Source organism: Myxocyprinus asiaticus, chromosome 36 (assembly GCF_019703515.2).
Source record: "Myxocyprinus asiaticus isolate MX2 ecotype Aquarium Trade chromosome 36, UBuf_Myxa_2, whole genome shotgun sequence".
NCBI classification, from domain to species: Eukaryota; Metazoa; Chordata; class Actinopteri; order Cypriniformes; family Catostomidae; genus Myxocyprinus; species Myxocyprinus asiaticus.
The window spans coordinates 13,234,992-13,262,227 of record NC_059379.1 but is presented as its reverse complement, the minus strand read 5'-3'; the positions used below and the strand labels follow the sequence as shown (position 1 = coordinate 13,262,227).

Below are 27,236 nucleotides of genomic sequence, written 5' to 3'. Positions count from 1 at the left end.
GTGTTAATGAGGGGTCTGTATCCTGTCTAGGCTAAAAAGACAGCTCTTTAAAGGGGTGATATCATATATTTTTTATATTTAATACAAAAAAATTCATTTTATAATGTTAGTCAAGTATTACTGCCAAAAACTGTCATATTTTAGTTTTTCATGACCATTTCCCCACCCTCTCTTTGAGCCTTAGAATTAAACACGTTTTTAAACATCCAATAGGAGTCAGTGATGTGTAAACGGACTATGCAACTATGGCACTTCTTACAAATGATGTTAATATCCATTTTGGCCAATCCATTTGAAACATGACAATATTAAATACAGGTCTTAAACACTTCCAAAACACTTTGAGATTTGTCCATTTCAACCACATTCAGAGGTTGTCAAAAAGACTTTTGTAGTGTATACACTCATACATCCAACCAGAAATTTTGTGTAAAGACAACCAGGTATAAACTGCGATGCATCTCCGCTCTGACTACTTGTGAACGGATCACCCAAGACAGATCTTAATACCATGTGTAAACAAGGCCTTCAGTTCAGAACAAGCCTTATTTTACAGCTAATTTTCAATAAATGTTCTTAATGGACTGGAGAGTAGGTTTGGAGTTCTGAAAGTTACACTATTTCTTTATAGTACATAAAGCTCTTTTATCTCAAAAGATCAAAGAAAATTAGCTTTCCTCATGAAATGACCCCTTTAAAGATGTTTTAACTATCTTCTGACAGACTTTTGTGTGTGTAATATATATATATATATATATATATACACTATATTGTCAAAAGTATTCGCTCACCCATCCAAATAATTGAATTCAGGTGTTCCAATCACTTCCATGGCCACAGGTGTATAAAATGAAGCACCTAGGCATGCAGACTGCTTCTACAAACATTTGTGAAAGAATGGGCCGCTCTCAGGAGCTCAGTGAATTCCAGCGTGGTACTGTGATAGGATGCCACCTGTGCAACAAGTCCAGTTGTGAAATTTCCTCGCTACTAAATATTCCACAGTCAACTGTCAGTGGTATTATAACAAAGTGGAAGTGATTGGGAATGACAGCAACTCAGCCACGAAGTGGTAGGCCACGTGAAATGACAGAGCGGGGTCAGCGGATGCTGAGGCGCATAGTGCGCAGAGGTCGCCAACTTTCTGCAGAGTCAATCGCTACAGACCTCCAAAGTTCATGTGGCCTTCAGATTAGCTCAAGAACAGTGCGTAGAGAGCTTCATGGAATGGGTTTCCATGGCCGAGCAGCTGCATCCAAGCCATACATCACCAAGTGCAATGCAAAGCATCGGATGCAGTGGTGTAAAGCACGCCGCCACTGGACTCTAGAGCAGTGGAGATGCGTGACGAATCACGCTTCTCCATCTGGCAATCTGATGGACGAGTCTGGGTTTGGCGGTTGCCAGGAGAACGGTACTTGTCTGACTGCATTGTGCCAACTGTGAAGTTTGGTGGAGGGGGGATTATGGTGTGGGGTTGTTTTTCAGGAGCTGGGCTTGGCCCCTTAGTTCCAGTGAAAGGAACCCTGAATGCTTCAGCATACCAAGAGATTTTGGACAATTCCATGCTCCCAACTTTGTGGGAACAGTTTGGGGATGGCCCCTTCCTGTTCCAACATGACTGCGCACCAGTGCACAAAGCAAGGTCCATAAAGACATGGATGAGCGAGTTTGGTGTGGAAGAACTTGACTGGCCTGCACAGAGTCCTGACCTCACCCCAACAGAGCACCTTTGGGATGAATTAGAGCGAAGACTGCGAGTCAGGCCTTCTCGTCCAACATCAGTGTCTGACCTCACAAATGCGCTTCTGGAAGAATGGTCAAAAATTCCCATAAACACACTCCTAAACCTTGTGGAAAGCCTTCCCAGAAGAATTGAAGCTGTTATAGCTGCAAAGGGTGGGCCGACGTCATATTAAACCCTATGGATTAAGAATGGGATGTCCCTTAAATTCATATGCGTCTAAAGGCAGATGAGCGAATACTTTTGGCAATATAGTGTATATATGAAAGATGGGCAGAAGCCAGAACAGCACTGAAATCTGGGAACATGTCAGATGGAGGACCCAGCACGGCTGAGCGATTTGACAAAAACAATAAATCTTGATTTTTATCAAACTTATGGACGATTCATGATTCACGATTCGATTTTTTCAACTTTTAAATCTACTCCAACATGATCCAAATTGTATGTTCTTTATTAGAATGCAAGGCAACCTGATTAGAGACATCCAAATCCTTTTCATTATAGGAAACAAAGGTGTGCAAAATTTGTTTTTACAAATGCACCAAATGGGGGAAGCTGTCACAGAGTGTAAATGTAAAATACATTAAAATCGAATAAACCCAGATGTTCAGAAATAATAGAATAAGAAAACTGCAAAATAATTCTTAGCCAGTGTAGGTACTCATTTTATCTAAACCAAGTCTATCTAGAAAGTTATCTAGAAATCAATATCTATAAATTATCAAGTTTATCTAGAAAGTAGTCATTGTATATCAAACAATCTATATGTAAATTCATAAACCCCTGCAGAAAGAGATGCGCCCTCTAGCGGCTCACGCAGAGCAGTGCAGCAATATGAAATTTATCATTACAATTCAACTCGCAAAGTTTGTCAAAATGATCACTTGCCAAATGTTTGCTATGGAAACAGTACACCTGAAACACGTCACAGAACAAAGCAAAAATTAGCGATCTATCTGAATCATCATGGTAAAAGGAGCGGTGGACGTTTGATTCTCCCATATATAGCCTCTCCATGATTTGAAATGAAGCGCAATAACTGTCATGTAACTAATGTTTTTTTATGGGTAAAAAGAAAAGAAAGGAGACCGTTCATCAACATGTGCACGCCGAGGCCAGTTATGGAAGCTGAGCTACAATCACACTGTGTACAACTGAGAAGATTACTGCTGTATTAATACCAGTCTCCGAGTTGTTAACCTGATCCGTTCATTTGGAGTGCGCCACACACGTGCAGCTGATCAGATCGGTTGTGTGAATTCATTCTCTCTTCCTTATTCAGCCTTTGGTGGATTTACAATGTATCTAACTACAGAATTTGCAATATTTTTTGCAAAATCTCGATTTATCGATTAAAAAAAAAAAAAAAAAAATTGTGTCAAAACGCAAATTCGAATTATTCGGAAAAATCTGAAAAACTGCCCCGCCCTAGGACCCAGTCACTCATGTGTCTCTTATAGGCTTAATCACAGAAAGCTCGGAGAGGCAATTGGAGCACTCTTTAATGAGGACGGCGACTCCCAGGTGAACAGCCGATTTAACAAGGAAATCTGGAGAATCTCCCAGTCTCATTACAAGGGATGGAGACCACCATAACGTACTGTTTTGTCTGGAAATGCAGAGAAGAAAGCTATTTATGATGAAATCTCCAGTGACCAACTAAACTACAAGAATTTATAAAGCCAGGATTTTGAGAGTTTGTAAATTTGCAACTCACATTTATTTATTTATTTATTATTATTTTTTTTGTTTGTTTGTTTAACAAAATTTGTGATAAACTTGGGGAAAAAAAAAAAAAAATATGGCAATGTTAACCAAGGGAGAACTAAATATATGACAGCTTCATCAAACATAACTGGCAGTCAGAACACTCCAGATATTCCAAAGGGTAAACTTTGACCAGGGCTGTCACTTCGATTCACATGGCCTGGGACAAATTATAAGTGTGAGCCCCATCTGCCATACACTGAGCAGTATTAAGTGGGCCCCCATATGACAATAAATCTAAAATGTCAGACAAAGCAAGCAAAATATTGATTATGATAATATTATTTTATTTATCCTTCTTTTCATTCAATACTGGAAACTATTACAGTTTTTCTGAATTGCTAGATTTGGTTCTGCCTTGTGTTTACCATTTTGCAACAAGTGCTCAAAGACCGAACTGTGTTTCAGTGAGTGAGAATATGTTTAGAGTTTTGCAAAAAGAGTGATTGATTTGACAAATGGGTTTAGGCCTCTGAGCATTTGGTTCATAGAATGGGGTTTAGTGTTGTAGCAATTCAGAAAAACTGTAAACACAACTACAACACAGTTGTCATCGTTTACACACAATGACTCAAAATTGTTCACACTTGTTTCTAATGATGTTGTAGTTGCACAAACATTTTTGAGTGTACTGTAATGTGTTTTTCATTTAGTGTTCTTTGTTCTTTGGGGTTTTGCAGTTGGACTACTGTATTTGTACAGTATGCAAGTGCTGAATATACAGACAATCAATACTGTATTACTTGCGGTACTTACAGTATACAATATATTCACTGTACTACTGTAAGTTGTGATTACTATACTTTTTTTGACAGTAATTGCAAAATGTACTTACTATATACAATAAACATTTTTTTTCCTGTAACTACATGCCCTGGACGCTGTGTTCTCCATTTTCTGATGTAGTGTCTAATGAATGCACTGAAGTGTTCATATATTGACTTGCTGTGTGTATGATCTGAAAGCATTGTTTGATTTTGAGCACAGATGAAATGGTATTGAGGCTTCAAACTTCAAACTCTGTTGGATAATGTGAGTCAAGTCTCCCATATGAAGTTCTATTCTTGTGTCATGTAAAGTTGCTGCCTAAGTAGAGTGCTTCAAATCGGTGACTTATGAGGTTCCATCTCTGTTAGGAAGCAAAAAAGCTTCCTTTGCAGACAGAATAAAGTGTTTTGGACCCATAATATTCTTTTTCGAGGCATGATCTTGATGCGGATCAATAAACCAGAATAATGAGAGAGGTAAGATTAGTTTTTGAATTCTTTCACTTCAGTATAGTAATAAGTAAATAAGGAATGTGGAACGTTCCTTTACTTAGCTTAACTGTCTTAAAACTGTTCACCCAAAACTAGAAATTCTGTCATCATTTACTCACCCTCATGTTGTTTCAAATCCATTTGAATTTCTTTCTTCTGTGAAACACAAAAGGAGATGTTAGGCAGAATGACAGCCCCAGTCACCATTCACTTTCACTGTATGGAAAAAAAAAAAAAAGATGTAATGGACGTGAATGGTGACTGAGGCTAACAACCTCCCTAGCATCTCCTTTTGAGTTTCACGGGAAAAAAAGTCAAACAGGTCTCGAATTACATGAGGGTAAGTAAATGATGACAAAATATTTGAGTAACTATCCCTTTAAAAATCTCTGTAAAGTCTTACCTGAAGAGAGAATTGTTGGCATATGGTTTGGCAGGACTATTGCAGTCACTGTGACCCTCAAGAGTGAATCCTCTGTGCTTGTGGAAACTGTACACCCCTTTTACAATGACTGCCACACCTTCCCGTACCCGCTGGCGCAAAGTTTTCCTCCAGCGGTCTGTGATAATACTGATGACCCCCACTGGGAAACTGTCAGGAGGGGGCACTTCAGGGTTCCCCACTGCCAGGCTGGGGATGACCCAGATGTATCCAGGCCCCAGTAGCCCAACATCAGATGCCATCCTGAACAAGTACTGAGCCTCCTCGTGTGAGCAGTACACCAGATATACCTGTGCGTCCACCTGCTGTAGCATTCTGCGTGTGCGGATGTCATTGGCCCCAACTGACATCTCGAAGCTCAGCACATCCTGCAGCTCCCACAGGAAGTAGCTGGTGTCCGTGAAGGACTGGATGTAGTCCACAAAAGTCTCGTAGCCGGGATACAAACTGGTGATCACCACGAAGTTACCCCAGTTGTACTCCTCCATCACTTTGAACATTGCATTTATCTGCTGCTCTATAGAAGCGCCCATTTGTAGAAAGGTAGAGCCTTCAGCCTGCAGAATTAATGCATTTAATTATACACTTTTGAGTATAAATGTCTATAGCTTTTATAACATTATTAAATAATATAGTAATTCATGTGGGTACAATAAAGTTATCGCATCAGGATAACAAGACATTTCATGTGATTTGCAATCAGAAGAGATCTTAGCACCATTCGTCATGATAAATAACTGGACTATCTGAACACCGCTCATGATTGTGTCTGCACTAACCAAAATGAGTTCAGGCCACCTCATCAAGATCATCAGATAAAGGAAACGACCTGATAGACATGTGAGTTATATCTTGTACCAGACATGCACCAGCAACAAATAAAAACTGTAAAATGTAAAACTATGAATTCCAGCCTGGTCTCATAGAAGCATTTCACTATACCAACATTTTAGCAAAACGATTTTTACGTGCCTCTTTTTATGTATTGCGGCAGTTTCCTGGTGAAATGAACACTAGAGGCGCTACAACAACTACTTTTATTCCCTTTCACATAAATCATGAGCAAAATGACAGATCATCAGTTCATGAACACTTTTGCCCTGTTCCTCACACAATCTTATGACATCAAAACACTTAAAGTGAATGATTGTAACTGATACATTTTAATATTTGCATTATATAACCAACTACATTTACAAGCATGGTCCAGCGTAAACAAATTGCACAGTTGCTCAATTTATAGAGCATTGCGCTTATGAGGCAAAGGACTGAGGTACGAGTCCTGAAGAGCATGTGAGTCGACACGTAGGCAGAAAGTGTCCTAGAAACAACTCAAAATGACATGGTTGCTTCAGCAATTGTGTTTTTCATGTCACGTTTCCTTTTTATGACACTATGGGTTAGGTGTGGGTTTAGGGTATGGAGGTAAGTGTTGGCGCTAGATTTTTAGATGAATATCTCAGCTCTGTACGTCCTCACAATGCAAGTGAATGGTGATCAGACCTTTGTAGCTTTCACTTTAACTTTTACATCTGATAGTTACATGTGGTGCCTCACCACACCTAGTTTCACTTACACATCTGAAAGTGAGAGTGGAGATTTAGAGTAAAAAATATATAAAATATTGATCTGTTTCTCACCCACTCCTATTATATTGCTTCTGATGATATGGATTTAAACACTGGAGTTATACAGATACATTTTATGTTTACATTATATGATTTTTGAAGCTACAAAGTTCTGATTACCATTCACTTGAATTGTTTGGACCTAAAGAGCTGAGAAATGTTTCTAAAAATCTTCAGTTGTGTTCTGCTGAAGAAAGAAAGTAATATACATCTGAAATGGCATGAGGGTGAGTAAATGATAAGAGAATTTTCATTTTTGGTTGAACTGTTCCTTTAAAAACCTCATCTGTTTGGGAGAAAATGAAACTTGCTTTCAGCGCTACTCAGTGGACATTTCAATTCAAAACTGCTGCGAAATGAGTAAGAAGCCACGTAATATTATTTAGCATTTTCATAAGATCAGGGTCATTAATTCATACCATGACAAAGAGCAATTTAAGAGCTATTTATACCTGTTGACTTTCTTTTGTCTCTGGAACACAAAAGGAATGTAAATGTACTCGTTGCTCTTTTCTATGCAGTTACAGTGAATGGGTACTGGAGCTTTAATTAGTAAACAAATCAATGGTTTTGTGAAATGCATCAACCCATTCACTGAAAATTCTTTCACAAATCAGACATCGCTGCTTCTCTCATGAACTCTCATGACTGTGTCAGGGATGCCAAAAATTTCAGTGAATTACAACTTTTTCTTTAGCTACTCTTTTCATGAATTATTCCAGAATTTTCATTTTTGGGTGGAATATTTATTTAAATAAATGTTTACTTGTGATATCTTTTATATTGGGCAATAAATGAACCTCTGATAAGAACTATAACTCAGACAGGACTTTCTCTTACCATTGTATGAGATAATAGCAATAACATGTATCACTGAGTAACAGTAACCTTGAACACGTTCCAAAGTGTGAGATACAAGAATTGAATTTACAAAGCAAAGACAATTCACTAGAGTCTATTGATCCTATCAGTGCCAGAGACACATGTATCAGACTTGATGTATTGCCTGACCATTATTCCTTTTCTGTAATCTTTTTGAATAGATTTACACTTGACACCTAATACACATTTGTCCAAACAGCTGTTATAATATCATTCCGGTATGATGCGGGCCACTGGAAAAATGTATGCACAAATTATATGTACATACAGAAATGTGCAAAACTGCACCTAGAAGGGGATGGAAGTGCTTAGGAAGCAACATCTAATTAAAAAAAAAAAAAACAGACTATTTTTTTTTATATAATCTTTTATGTGGCTGGTAAGCAGGGGTTAAATTTGGATTTCTGGGGTGGGGGAACCCAACTTCACAAATAAATGTTCTACCATCATTTACTTACCCTCTTGTACAAAACCTGTTTTAAAATCTTTCTTCTGTGGAACACAAAAGGCGATATTAGTAAGAATGTTAGGGACTTACATCCTCATTCATCATTCACTTTCATTATATGGGGGGAAAAAAAGAGAACCACCAACATTGTTAAAATTTCTTCCATGGAATAAAGCAGGGTTGGAACAAGATAAGGGTGATTAAAGAATGATAGAGTTTCAGTTTTGGTGAACTAACCCTTTCAGCAAAATGGCATAGTAAATATCTTTGACTAGCTCACTATGGTTTTATTTGGACAATATGTGCTTGTATCATACATAATATGCTTAAACTGTGTTTTAGAGGTATTTTTTGCCATTTACATAACAAATAATAAACTAAAAGGGTTAGAAAATGTGCATCACACTTAGAGTTATTCATATTTCAAGCTTAAACTGTCATGGGAGTAAAAGCTTAGTATTGTTTTTATTTCATATCAGTTAAATTCACACTGTGCTTAGTTGTGCATCACAGTGAAGCGTCCTAATGCCCTATACTGCCAAATGCATTTACTTCCACTGCACAGCACGAGATTCCTCAAAGGTACAGGAGGAGGTGGTGTCCAATTAAGTTCCAAAGTGAGAAAAATGGGTGTGGAGGTCTGGGAGTGTCAGGAGCCGAGGGACATCCTCCCAAGACTCCTCTCTGACTACAGCACTCCCCCTTCTCTGACAAACTGGTCTGTTGTCCTTCAAATAACTTCTGCAGTTAAAGTAGGCTACCTTATGGAGAGAGAGAAAGGGCCTGTGAATGTCAGGTGCTTTGGGATTCACCAATCCTCCTTCTATGCCAGATTTCTTTCTTTAAAGAGCACCTATTATGGTTTTTCAAATATTACCTTTCATGTAGTGTGTTATATAGCTGTTTGTGAATGTAAAAAAGACTGCAAAGTTTCAAAAATCAAAGTGCATGACAAATGTTGCTATTGACTCTCAAAATAAAGAACTGATTCTGAACACCTGAAACAAGTCGTTAGTAATTCCAGACTTACTTCCTGTTCTAACCTATGTAATTTGAATTATGAGCAAATTAAAGTATAATTTGACCTTGGATGCATGTAAATCTATTGTATGAGACATTTAAAACAAAATTAGGCACGTTTAAAAACCATAATAGGTGCTCTTTAAGAAGTTGTACAACTCACCCAGACACGATTCATCTCTCCTGCTATCAGCACTCATGAGCTTCGGTAAGAGCATTTCAGAGTCATGCCTTATCAGTCAAAGATGTTTTTGTTTGCAAATTATTTGCACTCAAGTGTCACCATGGTATTTTTATTGTAATAGACGTTGTGTGTACTCTGAGTCTCCAGCACTGGAAGATGATTAATAATTTGAATAAATATTTTTAACATAACATAATTGCATCAAATAAAAATTCACCAAAAAAAAAAAAAAAAAAAAAAAAAAAAAACGTTTTTTAAAGAATCTATACGGAGCTCTTTTCAAAAAGAGCTTTTCCTTTAAAGCGACATAAAATAGTCTATACGCAGGGTTGCGGAGTAACGGAATACATGTAACGAGATTATGTATTTAAAATACAAAATATAAGTAACTGTATTCCACTACAGTTACAATTTAAATCATTGGTAATTAGAATACAGTTACATTCAAAAAGTATTTTGATTACTGAACAGATTACTTTGCATTTTATTGTCATTTGTTTCATTTAATATTTAGTCCTTTCAGATCGAAAACATTTATACATATAAATTATGTGATCCAAAGTGCATTTGAACAGTGGTGAAACACTTTCTTATGATGTGTTACATTCATACGAGCAGACAGAGAAGTAAGTTTGAAGTAAGTTTGGAGCAGAAGAAATAGAAATAAACCTTGTGTAAATTGCCAGCTTTACGCTAAGCTAAAATGCTATTTCTAGCCATTTTACATGCACGTTACCATGCACGATCATATTTTTTTTATCAAGAAATTTCACACTAGATTATAATTCCTTTTTTCTAGTAAGACCTTTGATTTTAGGGGAAAAATCGTATTTTTGATAATAATTTTTGTATTGTTTTCCTGAAAAAATATCTAAAAATCCTTAAAACAAGACCAGTTTGATTTATCTTGTTTTAGAAACAACACTGCATAAGATATTTAGGTTTTTCAGAGAATGTATTTTAAACGTGTATTTTGTCTTACTGCACTGGCAGAGTTTTTATAGTCAAAACAAGTGAAAAAATCTACCAGTGCTGAAGAAGTAATCCTAATGAAGAAGTATTTAGAATACGTTACTGACTTTGAGTAATATGTTACAAATTACATTTTACAGCATGTATTCTGTAATCTGTAGTGGAATACATTTCAAAAGTAACCCTCCCAACACTGTCTATATGTCATGTGCGGTATATTTCATGTCTTCTGCAGCCAGACGATAGTTTTGTGTGAGGGTCAGACAGAAATTTAAGTTGTTATTCACTGATACTACTAAATAATACACTCAAAAGACATTGTATGGCTTCATAAGTCTTGTACTATCATAAACAAATTTTATGGACTACTTTTGTGTTTGATTGTTTTTTGTCCTTTTTTGAGCATACACAAAAATAGTCAGAGCAAATGGATTTGGAAAATGAGGGTGAATAAAATTTGAATACATTTTGAGTTTTCCTTCATGGGTGAACTACGTCATTAAGTGCAAAAGTGATACAACATTTAAATATAACATTATTTATTTAGTGTTTTATTGGAATTGACTTGGCAACTGACACTGTGTCCTACACTGGGATTTCATGAAAAATCCCATACCAGATGTTTGCAACCTCCAGTACAATCCCTCGAGCTAGACAGGTTTTTTTTTTTAAGCTAAAATAATCAGGAACAGCTTATTCAGTTGCATAGGATTTCGATGCACAATATATATTTCTATTGTTTTGTCTAGCTGTGGCAAGACCAGGCTGTCCCGTGTTTCTGACTCCACCCACTGCATGGCTATCCAACATTGTATAATCTCATCATACTTATGACATGATATGCATGCATTTCTCAAAGGAGATTAACGGCATTTAATGAGTAATCCACAATCTGGAAGTGTGGTTGTCCCATGAAATCTGCTTTATATCTTTATGCAAACATGTCTTTTTGTGTGTGTGTGTGTGTGTGTGTGTGGGCAGTTTCTAATTTGATTGATGCAGTATTTGATTTGTTGATCTGTACGATAGAAAAAAATAATAGTAATACATTTTTTGTTTTATTCCCCAGTGGACTGTAGTGCGCTATCTGAATTTTAAAACTTTATTATGTAAATAGGAAATTATAATATGAGGACACTTTTTATTGTCACTTTTTAGATTTTCCCTCAGTGTTCTTTCATAATAATATCCCCATGGCCACTGTGCTGTTAAAATTATTTGGCAAACTGTTCAGGTTGGACATACAGTATAGTTCAACATATTTCATGCTCTACTGTCTGTTAAGACTCCTGAAAAATCCTTCATTGCCAGAATGCATAATTTTAATCCAATTCTTACACAAAATCCTGACAATGGAGGCACACTCATATTTTTTGGTCTTCTGTTCCACTTTTTACATCTTATCGCCCTTCATCAAGTCACACACCATGGGAGTCTGAAAGGCATTTGAAAAATGACAGCTGAGCAGGAAGGAGTCCTCTCTATCTGGTATTGAAGATACTCATCTGTTCCATTGAATCCAGTGCTTTTGTGTTTCTCATTTAAAGATATATATCTTCTACCACCCTATTTAAGTAATGATTCATGTCCTGTCTTAATAATTTATGTTTTTTTTTAAACATCTTCTTTTGAGAAATTAATTTCAGCATCAGAAGACAAACACAGATGATGGGTCCATACTGTAAAATCCACTCAGTAAGCACTAAGAGTATCAAAACAATATGACCACACATTTTTACATTTTTGCTAAAATTAAAGGGATAGTTCAACCCAAAATGGAAATTCTGTCATTATTGGCACACTGTCATGTTGTTCCAAACCCGTATGCTGGTATTTTTAGTAGAACTTAAAAGGAGACATTTTTGAAGAATCTCTGCATAGCTCTTGCCACACACAGTGACAGTTCATGGTCACCACATTTATCAAAGAAAAACACCAAAAAACACCATACAGTAAAAGAATCATAAAAGTAGTCTGTAAGACGTGCACTATATTTCAAGCCATACAATAGCTTTAAGTCTATTTATAGTCAATAAAATGTACGTCTATTTAAGTCAAAACTATTGTATAGCTTTAGATAACTTGAAATACAGTCCACACGTTGTCTGGACTGCTCTTTTGGTGCTTTTATGGTAGTTTTTGTCCTTATTGGAGCTTGACTGCTTAAAAATTCTTGAAGAATTTTTAAGCAGTCAAGCTCCAATAAGGACAATAACTCGTGTGTTATAATGTTTTGAAGGGATAATGCTAACATCACTCTTTTGCTTCTAAGCATGCCCCTGTTATTTACAGAATTTAACCTGGGCACACTGTACAAATGTCATTGTAAAACATACAGCATTTATATATATTAACATCCTAATTTAACAGTTGGAGAAATTAAAATGAAATAGAAACTTTCATTGTATTTTAGTTTTGATACTGTATTATTATTATTGCTCCTTTAAAATATGTAATGCTAAATTTGATAATTTTTTATAGCCTATATATACACAGGCATTTTTGTCAGGGGTTCAATGTATGCTCTATGAATTTGTGTATGGTGATTTTAATTTTATTGTGAATCCTATATAAAATGAGGTACATAATAACTCTCTAAGGTGATAAAAAAAAACATCTAGTGACAGTGACTGAGCTTTCACAAAAGAGAAAAACAAGAAAAACTGTGTTCAAATTGCTTTTCATTCATTCCTAAAACTTGGCCAACAATAGACAAGAGTCTGTCATTTTTGTTTCATTTACACTATACGCAGTATGAGCTGCCACCAGACATTCAATACTGTACACAAAACAATCACTACAATCGTTTTAACGTAACAAATGTAAGATTACAATCAAATCTATATGCTGTTGCTTTTATATGCATTGAACAACTGCAATTTTACATTACTATTTTTTTATGTTATTCAGAAGCTTGCCCTTCTCAGTAATCAGTGGAAAACAGGACACGACTGTTTGGTGCTGGCTATACATCATAACACCTATTGATTTTCACACCTCACAAAATCACTTTTCCACGCAGCTGTTCAATAGCATATCAGTGTAGTTTGCTCAATGGAAAAATACAGGCACAAATCACATGTACATCCTTACATTTCCCGACCTCACAGTAGTTAATTTGGACTCGCTGTTTTTCTAATAGGAGCGTTGAGAAGAGCGTTGGTGATTATTTCACAGAGACCCCTGATTAAATCTGGATTTTATATTTGAAATGTAAATATTTCATGCTTTTTGTCTATGAAGTTGACCTGTAATCTGAGTAAAAAACTCTGGGTTATTTTCACTATTTTCAAATGTTGTTGCACTGACATACAGTACATTTGTAATATTTCTTTTTTTGCTTAAGGCATAGATGATCAGCTAATGTTTATGAACCATATGTCATATGCTGGCACACACAATTAATGCATTTTATATGAACCATAAGTGGTATGCTGGCACACAAAATGAATGCATTTTTATAAATTTAATATAAATTTTAAGTGATCCAAAGGTTTTTAATCTCATTTGGAACTTCAAGGAATAGTTCCTCAAATATGAAGTTTAGTCATGATTTACTAACCCTCTTTCGAAACCCATATGACTTCTGTTGAATACAAAAGGAGTTATTTACAGCAGATTGTCCAAGCTGCTCTTTTCCATACAATAAAAAAAACAAACAAATGGTGACCACAGCCGTCAAGCATCAAGGCAAGAATTTCAGTGAATAACTAATTAAATTTCAGTATGTCACTGAAAATGTAACTACTTAAATTTTCACAGAACGCAATCACATGACATCAGAAGACTTTGAATACAGTGCACCAGTCATATGGACTATTTTATGATAATTTTATAGGATTTTTTATTTATTTTTATTTTTTTTTGAAAGCCTCTGGTCCCCATCCACATTCACTGTATAGAAGACTCCGACATTCTGCTAAATTTCTCCTTTGTAGCTCCAGGACAAAGAAAATCATCCATGTTTGAAATTACATGAGGGTCAGTAAACAATTACAAAATTTAAATTTTCTGGTGAACTATACCATTAAGTGTATAGTACTGAACTTATGTTGGTGCAATGAGACTATGTCAAGTTTGTGATCTCAGTAAATCTCCTTACCACCTTTTCAAATACTCACTTTATGAGGGATGACTACAGCAGAGCCTCCACTGATGCCTAAAATGGGGATGGACGTCTGGGAGGAGACAAAGTCTAAGATTTGTGCCACGGCTTCTGAGTCCACATCATCTTCAAACACCACACCGTGAAGGCTCTCTGCAGCCATAGTCTGACAGAGACGTGTGAGTAAAGCCCTGGGGTTAGTGTCATTCACCAGCACGGTGATGGGATTCACTTCCAGTGGCATGTCTAAGAAGTTCTCTGGACTCAGACGGCCCTTGATCTCGCCGTGGTGGGCCGTACCACTGAAAACCACAGCCACATTGACCGAGGGAGGGCCGAAGAATGGACGTCCCTGACAGTGAGGCACTACATTGAGTAGGAGATGGAGAAAGAGGAGGAGTTGAAAAGAGGGACCCCAACACCCTCGAGGAGTGGCCATTTCAGCCTCCTACAGCCTAAAAAAAGAGAAAGAGAGCATTCATTTAATTTGACAATTTCAGAAATGTTGTTACGTTAAGTATTAATTTTGGCATATATATTGGCCAAAAGAAATATCTGGATACTTTTGGGCACTCAATTCAAACTTGTCTGAAAGTCTTTGCATTACATAGCAAAATATCAAATCAAGTCGCATCAGAAAATAAATAATGCTGGAGCTTTTCTCAGAACTACAGTAACTTCACTTTTCTAAGACAATTTGCAATTACTTTTAAAGCAAATGGTGTCAAGGTGATTTTTAGTGAATGTATGAAGTTATGCATTCAGTATGTCATATTTGCATGCATTATTTTTTTCAAATTCAGGCACTGTTAGAACTATGGACTTCTTCATCGAGAAGTAAAGTATCGATAAAAAATTTTTCACACACTATTTTTTTCTTATGTTTAACATGCTTCACTAAAGATTTATGTTATGATGGGCATTTTTATGAAATGTATGAACATTTCCATCCCAGTGTCATTTCCACCATATCTCAAATTCTGTATTGTGTTTTATAGACTTCTGTGGTGGAAGTAAGGATGATGGAAATGATATTTTTGGAAAGAAATTGCCAACTCTTTTGTCTTGTTAAGGCTAATTTCATAGATCAAATTTTATGTATCCAACATACAACTAAATAACATACTTTTTGCATAATTTGGCAAAATTACAGCTTGACTGTTGACACTTTTGTTGACATGGTTAACAAGTACACTAACCTTTGAAAAAAAAAAAAAAAAGCTTATTAAAGGCAAACTGTTAGGTGTGGTGGAAATGACACCTGTGAGAGAGACACAATATTTGAAAAATTGACATAAATAATTTTCAAACATTAAAAATGTACATGATTTATGTTTATTCTACTTTTTTTTAGATTATCAGATTAAAGCATGTAATAATTAGTTTTTTTTAAAAAAAAAAAAATTTATTTATATTTTTATAAAGTATTATCATAGTTTAATACTGAAAGTCAGGGTCTGGGACAAGTCTGAAATATATGCATTTATGTATATATATCTTTAAATTTATGTATATTGAAAAGTACCAAAAAATAAATGATGAAGGCATGGTAAAATGTCTCTCCAAGTCAGTTTTAATGTGGCCTTTATATAATCTATATAATCTTTAATTATCTATCTATCTATCTATCTATCTATCTATCTATCTATATATATATATATATATATATATATATATATATATATATATATATATATATATATACTGTATCTATATATATATATATATATATATATATATATATATATATATATATATATACATATTTATATATATATATATCTATATATATATATATCTATCTATCTATATATTTATATATATATATATATATATGTGTGTGTGTGTGTGTGTGTGTGTGTGTGTGTGTATATATATATATATATATATATATATATATATATATATATATATATATATATATATTATTTTGTTGTCACTTAATAAATGCCACTTGCTTTGATATTTTGTTTTATAACTCAAAGACATACATTTTAAGTGTAACAATAAGTTTAAACCTTACTTGAAAAAACTGTTTTGAAAAAACACAATTGCTCTCTCAACTTTAAACCTGTTCATAATATTGTTGTTATGGAACTTACATAATGTACATGATCTTATTATTTACCTTACAGAGGACAAACATATTTCATACATGCAACATTAAATTGTTGTCTCATGTAACATAAATACATATACAAGCGTATTTTAATATATAGTAATCCTGTGTTTAAAACAATGGAGATGGAGCATTCACGTGGTTTGAATGGCTATTTCTGTCACTCATAATCTCGGATTGCATGTGTTCTGGTCACAGTGCGCGCGCGTCTGTGTGACACAACAGGCCATTAGCAGACTAAGTGGGAGGTGTACAATGAATCCAGCAGGGATTCACAGCTAAACTCAGCACTCGACACTTCACAGGGGCAGGTGCTTGATCCCTCAACCCACAGATGGTGCAGGCCATTGACAAACTAACCTTTAGTGAGCATTGAAAAAAATGCAAAAATAAAAATGAGGACTTCTTGTTTAACAATTTCATATCACACCACTATAATTTGTGAGCAACAGATGTCTTTATAGCACACATATTTATAGCTTATTTATAGTCTTATTCATGAACATATAGGCCTTAAAGGAGATAGTTCACCCAAAATGAAAAATCTGTCATCATTCACTCACCCTCTCCGTATGACTATTTCAGCACAAAAGATGTTAGGCAGAATGTTATCCTCAGTCACCATTCACTTTCAATGCATCTATTTCCATGCAATAAATGTGAATGATGACTGCCAACAATAATGTTATAGTGGTTTGGAACAACATGAGGGTGAGAAAATTATGATAGAATTTTCATTTTTGGGTGAACTTTTCCTTTAAAATCTAGTCATTTCAGTGACAGCCTCCTTGGAGCAACTTAGGGTCAAGTGCATTGCTGGTAACCATGGTGATAGCACAGGATTGTAATCTTAGAAACTCTCCAGTTTCTGGGTCACACCCACTTGGAAATGAACCAGCAACCTTTGAGCTGGCAGAGCAGAACCGTAACCATTAGGCAACCACCACACTTCTATGGGTGTTACAGTACACACAAATACAACTGTCTCAACGCAGGAGGAGGACTTGCATTTCAGCTGCAAACTAAACCAGAATCTGATGAGATGCACTTAAATTAGAATCTTAAAGGTTAGGCCCATCCATCCATATCAGCATCTTACAACGGTGACACCACAGCCTATTAAACTATCACCGCTAACTGTAGGACCATGCGCTGTAATTACTTTGAATGATAAATGTAAGACTTGCATTCTGATAGCTAGGTTGTTCTTTACACTTTAACACTTTACAATAAGGTTCCATTTGTTAATAGTAGTTAACAGCATTAGTATTTTTATGCTTATTAGAGTATAGCATCATTACCAAACTCCTATGAAATCGGTTGTAAGGCAAGTCTCCTGTGCGCTTCATGTGAGGAGTGCTATTTGTGTGACATGTTTAGCTGCTGCCTATCCACATTTTACCTGAACACGGAAGTGTTCAGTGATTCATAATGGAACCTGTTTTGTTTTCCGGTCTCCAGTGTTTTCACTTGCATTGGCGTATGCTTTTTACGGATAATGCGATGTTTAGCATATTAAATTGCCAAATAAAAAAACATGTGCCGATCCTTTACAGAGTCACGCTGACAGTCTTTTGACAGTGTCTCACCCGAGTGGGTAGATGACATGAAGCGATGGTATGAGGTAGTTATGTTGAAATTAACTACTTATGATGCACATGCATTTTTTTTGCTTTTTGTTTTTTCTCCCCAATTTGGAATGCCCAATTCCCAATGTGCTCTAATTCCTCGTGGTGGTGTAGTGACTCGCCTCAATCCGGGTGATGGTGGACGAATCTCTGTTGCCTCCATGTCTGAGACTGTCAATCCGCACATCTTATCACGTGGCTTGTTGATCGCATTACCGCGGAGACCTAGCGTGTGTGGATGCTCATGCTATTCTCCGCGGCATCCACGCTCACCACGTGCCCCACCGAGAGCGAGAACCACATTATAGCGACCACGAGGAGGTTAACCCAACGTGACTCTACCCACCCTAGCAACTGGGCCAATTGGTTGCTTAGGAAGCCTGACTGGAGTCACTCAGCATGCCCTGGATTTGAACTGGTAACTTGCAACTCCAGGTGTGGTAGTCAGCATCTTTACTTGCTGAGCTACCCAGCCCCCCCAGGGCTTGTGTGTTCAACGCTAAAAACAATTACTTTAATAACAAATTACTGTACAAAACAAAAAAAAAAAAAAAAAAACTTTGTAGAGTAAATAAAAAGAATGAATAACAAAGGATGTACTAACAAAGACTTATCTCATGCACTCAGGAATGCACAACAGACACCAAGATTTTCACAGAAAAATGACTTACATTTCAGATTGTTTCTCACCAAAATTGTATGCCTTCGAAAGACCTGGAAAACGCACAAGCCGCATGGACTACTTTAATGATATTTTTGGGTCCTTTTTTAAGCTTTAAAAGGTAGACACTATCAACTGTCATTGTTTTGAAAAGACAGACCAGGATATTAATTAAAAATTCAGATTTTTTGTTCTGAAAAAGAAACTTGGGTTTAGAGCGACGTGAGGGTGAATATATTATGACAGAATTGTAATTTAAGGGTGAACTTTTCCTTTAAAATGCCTACAGCACAATTAGATTTGGAACAGATCCTCTATATGAAGACTAGTTTGTCCGTTTGTATGCATTTTGCTGTTTTGTTTGCCACAGTCTTCTTTATTAGTTGCGCTCTTCACTAAATGTGGGCTTGCAAGTACTTTCTGGTCTAGTGGAAAACAGATGGTGAAGTAGGAGCAGAGATATGCATACCAATCACAAAAACAACAAAACAAAACAGAAGACTTACCAAAAGAAACCCGAGACACTTACAGAGAGTTAAAGCCTTCACGGTGGTAGTTCTCCCTGCCTCTCTCTCTCTCTCTCTCTCTCTCTCTCTCTCTCTCTCTATATATATATATATATATATATATGTATATATATCTGTCTTATCCTCATTAAAAAGACACTGTTGAAACTCAACTCAGTACTGGCAACGCATCAATGAGCATATTAGTATGCTCAAAACTCAATGAAATCCTCACACTTACTCAAGCATTAGAGTTAATAAAGCAACATCTGTACAAGTTTCTATGGAACATGAGTGAAACAGATAAAGAAAGAGAGTAAAAAAGAAATGTCTTCAATTTTATTTATATATATAGTGGCAAGAAAAAAGTATGTGAACCCTTTAGAATTTGCTGGTTTTCTGCATGAAGTGGTCATAAAATGTGATCTCATCTTTTTCAAAGTCACAAGTATAGACAAACACAATGTACTTAAGCTAACAACACACAAACTATTATAATCTTTCATGTCTTTATTGAACACATCCTATTAAACATGAAAAAGTAAGTTAACCCTTGTATTTAATAACTAGTCGATCCTCCTTTGGCATCAACAACCTCGACCAAGTGTTTCCGGTAGCTGCGGATTAGACCTGCACAATTTTGGACCATTCTGCTTTACCGAACTGCTACAGCTCAGCCATATTCTTAGGATGTCTGGTGTGAATGGCTCTCATGATCACTCCACAGCATCTCTCTTGGGTTAAGATCTGGGCTCTGACTGGGCCATTCCAAAAGTTGGATTTTCATTTTTGAAGCCATTCTGTAGTGGATTTACTTCAATATTAAGTTCATTGTCCTGCTGCATCACCCAACTTCTACTGATCTTCAGCTGGCACACAGCCACCCTGTCATTATCCTGAAAGATATTTTGAATTTTTCCCTTTATGATACCAAGCAGTCCAGGCCCCAAAGCAGCAAAGTAGCCCCAAATCATGATGCTCCCTCCCCCATACTTCTCTGCTCGGATTATGTTCTCATGTTGGTATGCGGTGCTCTTTTTACGCCATATGTAGTGCTGAGTGTTCTTCCCAAACAATTCAACCTTAGTTTCATCAGTCCACAATTTTGTTTTCCAGTAGGGTCAAGGTGGTCTTTGGCAAGCTTCAGGCGTGGGCCCCTATCTCGGGGCAAACCCATTCCAGGGCGCCCTGCCCTTCACAAAGAAAAGAGAACTCTTCCTGGGACTCCGGCCAGCTTCTCCAGGTTTAGCCAGGTTACCGCACTGGACTCCTCATGGCGCCCATCTCCGCCACTCGGGTTCGGGGATCTGAACCCGACTCCCTTTCGATTGGCCGGGGGCGACGGAGGCCGTCGCCTTACCCATCTGAATGGCGTACGCCCATCCTTTAGGACCGACTGACCCATGTTCAACTGCTGTTCACATGGAACCCTTCTCCACTTCAGCCTTCAAAGCTCTCATTTGAATATTTGCTACTACCACCAAGAACTGCACCCACAGAGGCTCCACACTCATGGAGTCCTGCCATGGAAACCAGGCCTGTTTAATGTTTTCTGTATTGTAGACTCATGAACAGAGATGTTAACCAGTTCCAATGATTCCTTTAAGTCTTTAGCTGTCACTCTAGGGTTCTTTTTTTTTTTTTTTTACCTCATTGAGCATTCTACAGTGTGCCCTTTGAGTCATCATGGCTGGATGGCCACTTCTAGGGAGAGAAGCTACAGTACTAAATTGTCTCCATTTATAGACAGTCTGTCTATCTGTGGATAGATGAATATCTAAGCTTTTGAGATAACTTTGTAGCCCTTTCCAGCTTTATGCAAAGCAACAATTCTTGATCACAGGTCTTCTGAAACCTCTTTTTTGCAAGGCATGGTCCACATCAGCAGATCCTTCTTGAGAATAGCAAACACAAAATGTTTGAGTGATTTTTATAAGTCAAAGTAGCTCTAACCCACACCACCAATCTCGCTTTATAAATTAAATGCCAGGTTTGCCAACTCCTGACTCTAATAAGATTTTGTTGGCAACATTAGCCTAGGGGTTCACATACTTTTTCCAACCAACACTGTGAATGTTTTAATAATGTATTCAGTATATACAAGAACAATACAATATTTTGTGTGCTATTAGTTCAAACAGATTTTGTTTGTTCATTATTGTAGCCTAACTTAGTATAAGATCAAACCAGATTTTTAGACAAACTTATACACAAATGCTAATCCCTAAGGGTTCACATACTTTTCTTGCCACTGTATATCTGTATTGGATGCCTTTAGTTGCTTAAAGCTGTGGTTCTCAACTGATGGGTCACAGCAGGTCTGTTCTGATAGGGTCACAGACAGTGAAAAAGCAAATACTTAAATCCTAAAACTATCCATATACTGTAATAATGCATATTAAAGATGGCAAAATAAACAGAACTTCTGTTTTAATGCATTTCGAAATGGTCAATTCCTATTCAAGAACATGATTGGAAATACTAATGTCTTACTAATAATCTCTATATTGTTGGGCATATGCAGTTCATGGAACTCTAACATATTTCATGCTTTTGAACTTTGTCACTGCCAGTAATCAGCAGGAACCTGGTTAAACAATATTACATCAATATCTGGGTTGCAATTTGATAAAATTGCTATTCTTTATGTTTAGTTTATTGCATATCAAAACTGTGATATACTGCAATTTTTTATTCACTTGTTTCTCATTCTTCATCATCATCATAAATGCTTTGCACAACAAGTACTGCACTTTCTGCTTCATTGTATTGTGAAGTGTAAAGATACCGTATATATATATAAATATTATATTTGGAATAGTTCACCAAAAAATGAAAATTCTCTCATCATTTACTTAGCCTCATGCCATCCCAGATGTGTATGACTTTCTTTCTTCTGCATAAAACAAGTTATTTTTAGAAGAATATCTCAGCTCTGTAGATCCTCACGGCAAGTGAATGGTGGCCAGTTTGAAGCTCCAAAAAGCACATAAAGGCAGCATAAATTTCTGGGTAGCTCAGCAAGTAAAGACGCTGACTACCACACCTGGAGTCGCAAGTTCGAATCCAGGGCATGCTGAGTGACTCCAGACAGGCTTCCTAAGCAACCAATTGGCCCAGTTGTTAGGGTGGGTAGAGTTGGGTTAACCTCCTCGTGGTCGCTATAATGTGGTTCTCGCTCTCGTTGGGGCATGTGGTGAGTTGTGCGTGGATGCCGCGGAGAATAATGTGAAGCCTCCACATGCGCTAGGTCTCCGTGGTAGCGCACTCGACAAGCCGCGTGATAAGATACGCAGAGGCAATGGAGCTTCGTCCTCTGCCACCTGGATTGAGGTGAGTCACTACGCCACCATGAGGACCTAGAGCGCACTGGTAATTGGGTATACCAAATTGGGGAGAAAAAGGGGAGAAAAAAGAAAAACCTTCATTTGTGTTCCGCAGAAGAAAGAAAGTCATAAACACCTGAGATGGCCTGAGGGTGAGTAAATGATAAGAGAATTTTCATTTCACAAGTTCACTTGTCCACCTAGCCCCTGGAAGTGGAAATGGTAAACAGATTGTTAAGGGTAAACAAATTTGGCTTGCTGTCCATAAAGCTCAAGCATGAGGGGCTTGAGCATGCAGCCCGGCTTGAGCTCTAAGTCCCACACGCCTTCCGGACCACTTAACTGAAGTTAGTTAAGATTAATAATGAAGGAGCAGTAGGGGTGGTTGAGGGATGCCAGAAGAGTAGTCACAGGAGTGAGGTAAGCAACTGCTTATATGTGCTTGAATTATGATTGACTGGACTAACTTGACATTTTTGGGTGAACTATTCCTTTAATAATGTTAATGTAAAATGTTTTACTAAAATTGACTAAATGAAACTAAATGAATGACGTTTCATTATTGTAAGGTAAAGTACTGTGCAATGTAAAATGTCCTGAAGCAAAACCAGCTGAGAACCACACTGGTTTTGAGTGTGTGTTTGTAGGCCATCTGCACGTGACACCCTGAACAGCAGTGAAACACCTGCAGCCTTGCTTTGATGACAGCAAATGGAGCACACACACTGACATTCAAGCACACTATAGCTGCATGTTAATATATTCGCACTCCCGTTTCAGTCCATTAGATCTGCTGTTGATATGGAGGTCTTCTCATATCATTTTCAAGTCCTCAGATCTCTTTTAAATGGGACACTTTGATATGTGTTTGACCATAGATCCTATGGACAATCACATGATACAGCTAGAGCATGTGTTCTTATTATACAGTACTCAAACAAAACAACAAAGGAAAGAAAATCAAATTGAGTAAAGATGTGTCCATCAATTTCAAGCAAATAACAGCTCCCATTTATTCGGTTTTATGTCATCATTACATTGGATATAAATAGCACTTGCATAAATGTAAAAAGAAAATGCCTCACAGGGACATTTTACCCAAAATTGAAAATTCTGTCATCATTTACTCACCCTCATGTCTTTTGAAATATGTATGATTTATTTTCTTCTGTGGAAAACAAAAGGAATTATTCATAGCAGAATTTCCAAGTTTCTCTTTTCCATCCTCTGAAAGTACACAGTGACCAGGCTTGTTCTTCAAGATTTTCAAAGTAACATTTTCAGTGAAAAAAAAATAAATAAAAATAAAAATCTGTCATCTGTTAATATATAACAATATATTTTTTTATAACAGGTTTATTTCCCATCAATAGGAGAACTTTAAATGGTTATAGATTGGGCTTCACTGCTTTGATTGCATTTAAATTATGGTGAGATTAGATGAATGACATCTGTGGCAATCAAAAATGACAATCAAGAGCTGTTTAACACACATGGAATGTCTTACACAGTGACCAGATGGTGGGAAAAGTGCGAGAACTGGCATGCTATATTAGCACTGAATTAACATCTTGTGCGCTCTGTCAACGGATGTGTCTCTGAGGTAAAATGCCGGCACAAACGAGTGTTAGCAATTTTAAGGCTGAATTACATTCACATTTATAGTTACACTTTTGCTGCTATTTATAGCATTTTCTCACTCAGGTGATGTTAACTCACACAAAGCCAATTCCTAGTCTCACTGTAGCTTTCAATGAATTATCTGCCTGCTTTCTGTCATGTCAGACATGGTATTGTAGGTCTTCAGTGGTGAAGGAGAAGAGCAGGATCATGGTAAGTGTCCCTTTTAAGCTTCAGCCACAAAGGCTACGACAGAATCCCTCTCGTCCAGATGTTACAGACTGTTTTAGCCACTGTGTGAGCAACCACATGCTTGCTGACAAAAAACCAACAGAAACATAGATGCATGGATATGCATGACCACACACACAAAAACACAGTCTTTGACTATTTTAAGAGAGAAATGCACCTCATTTGATAAACTTATCAATTTGCCTACCCAAATTTTGTAGGTACACTGAATATGCACATATTATTTGTTTAAAACAGTAGTTCTCAACAGAAGGTGTCATGACCCAAAAATGTGTTAATTGCAAAAAATGCTTTGAGTGATTTAAGCAAACACAATAAATGCTGCGAATGGGCATGTAAAAAAGTGATGTCTGCTGAAGCATATGGGTAGGCTAATGCCCTGTTTGTATTTTCTTTTGACATTAGCCTCTACCGTATTTTGTTAAACCATATTTTTATTTTTTTTTTTTTTGTATTTCATTTTCCGTATTTCATTTCCGTATTCCATTTTTTGTATTTCATTACAGTCCGTGTACATTGCGTTAATTCGTTTTTCAATAAAAAATAAAAAAATAAAATAAACAATGCTTTGAATTTTGTTTTTTCATTTCAAAGGAAATAGGCAAAAAGAAAAAATGGCTTGTTTGTGATAATTTGTTTTGTTAAAAAAAAAAAAAAAGCAAGAAATTAGCTAATTTCTCGTGTTTATTGCTCATGGATATAAAATCAATATACGGCTTGAATATTTGATTTGCACATGTTTGTGGGTCTGAAACATGATTGGTCAACATTTTTTTACTTTGTGCACTCGCTCGGTTGTTTTTTGCTCACTGAAAAGCAGTTGAAATTGTAAAATATGATGGCAAATGGATTTGCTCCTTACACAATACAGACGTGGGCTTTGAGAATGAGTGACCAACAATTTTAAAAAACATGTTGCATCACATGGCATTAGGCGGCGAAGAACAGACATGATCAGTAGGGGGCAGTAAATTTTCATTCTTTGAACGCCATGCATATACTTTCTAAAATAGTCATGCTTTCAGTGGAAAACTGTAGTGAGAACAAAAATCACAAAAAGCTTTAGCAATTAAGCGATATTGAGCCAAATCAGCAATGGCTACACAATTTTTAACTATAAGTATACTTTCTCAGAACCGTTAAGGCCCCTCATTCCATTCCGCGATAATGAGAGGTGAATCGCCAGCGAATGGCCCTTTCCCATAGAAAACGAAGCAAATGACTGCCGTTAGCACATTCATATGGCAGCAAATCAATGCCAATAATCCACACGTGTTATTGACGCTCGCACACACGATAGATTAAAGCTACGTGTGGAAAAAGGAAGAACTCGCGTGCACGTTTTAAACCCTTGCGCGCACGAAACCTCCCACAAATGCAATACAAGCTCTCATGCACGAAGAAACCGCAAGCAAAATCATTCTTCAAACTTTGCTCGTGCGAACACGTTTTAATTTTGTCAGTGGTGGGGCAGGCTCTTGCTGTTTGTTTGTAACCTCAAATATCATTGGTTATTCCCTTTTCCAGGAAATCAGATGTGATTGGCTCCCTTTTATTACGAAGAACCATAACAAACTCACCTGTTCTTCATGAGTCATTACTTCATCAAGGTACCATGTGAGTCATTATTACTTTATTTGTTTCAGTTTTTTTATTATTATTATTTAACGGTTGATTTTATACTATATAATGTTTATCTTTGCCAGACACTTAAAAACAGTACGTTTACTACAGTTTATTAGTTAGCTTTGCATTCTTGTGATGTTAGGTAGAACTACATAGAACAATTTATATTTTATAAAACTGTATTACTCCAGTAATAAGTGGCCAATCGAGACAGTCGATTCAGCAAGATGGCTGATCAACAGGGGAGGTACGTGCAGAGAACATAGGCTGCTGGTTATTCAACATTTTAGTTTAACATTATTCGTTTTGTATGGTCATCGGCTTGAGCCTGTCCTTTGATCCTAAAACACCTTGTTACATGTACTGTAGTATCTTGGCTCATGTTGTCTTAGGCATATACCGTATTTCAATAAGCCAATATTTACTATTAATTTCTCTCACCATTTTATACCATATACTGTACATGCTGTGTACTTGTCATTTAGTTTTCTATGTTGGGAATAATAATGGTTTCTGTTTTCATGCATGTTAGGCCAAGTTGCAGGATCCTGCTAGGCATGTTGTTTCCATTTTACACAGGTCTCGAGCTAATGACTCTAGTTCAATATCTCAGATTGGTAAGTAAATCGTGTTGAGTGGCATGTCATTGAATTAAATATTGCACTTCTGTATCACATTGGAATGTTATAATTATCACTGGCCACAATAATATTGTTTTATTGCTTTATGTGTAGTATAACACCACAAGGGCTTCAGTTTAACCAGTTTTTAGTTGTTTTTACAGATGAAGGGCAGGTTCAGTGAGAGCTGGTCAAGAGATACAGCTGCTGGCGACACACAAACGCCATGTAATCCAGGTCAAGTTGAGTTCTCAAAAGAGCTCTCTCACAGAGAAGTTGCTCCAAAAGATGGCGCTTCAGAATATACTGCAGAATAAAGAACAAAATATAATTGAAACAAGCAACAAACATTACAAAGTAATAAGTGATCACCTAGTGATCTTAACCCTTAAATGTTTTTTGTTTCCTATGTTGGTAACAGATA

At 36.6% G+C, this 27,236-nt stretch overlaps 1 protein-coding gene across 1 annotated transcript in view; it reads right to left on the bottom strand.

Moving 5' to 3' along the window:
* The window catches only part of LOC127426874 (glutamate receptor ionotropic, NMDA 2C-like), a 70,559-nt gene that overhangs the window by 33,168 nt on the left and 10,155 nt on the right, over positions 1 to 27,236 (bottom strand). The window contains exons 2-3 of the mRNA XM_051673945.1: positions 14,471 to 14,909; positions 5,177 to 5,772 (exon numbers count right to left, since the gene is read on the bottom strand). Of these exons, the coding sequence (XP_051529905.1) occupies positions 5,177 to 5,772; positions 14,471 to 14,893 (1,019 nt within the window). The 5' untranslated portion in view covers positions 14,894 to 14,909. The remainder of the gene's footprint in view (positions 1 to 5,176; positions 5,773 to 14,470; positions 14,910 to 27,236) is intronic.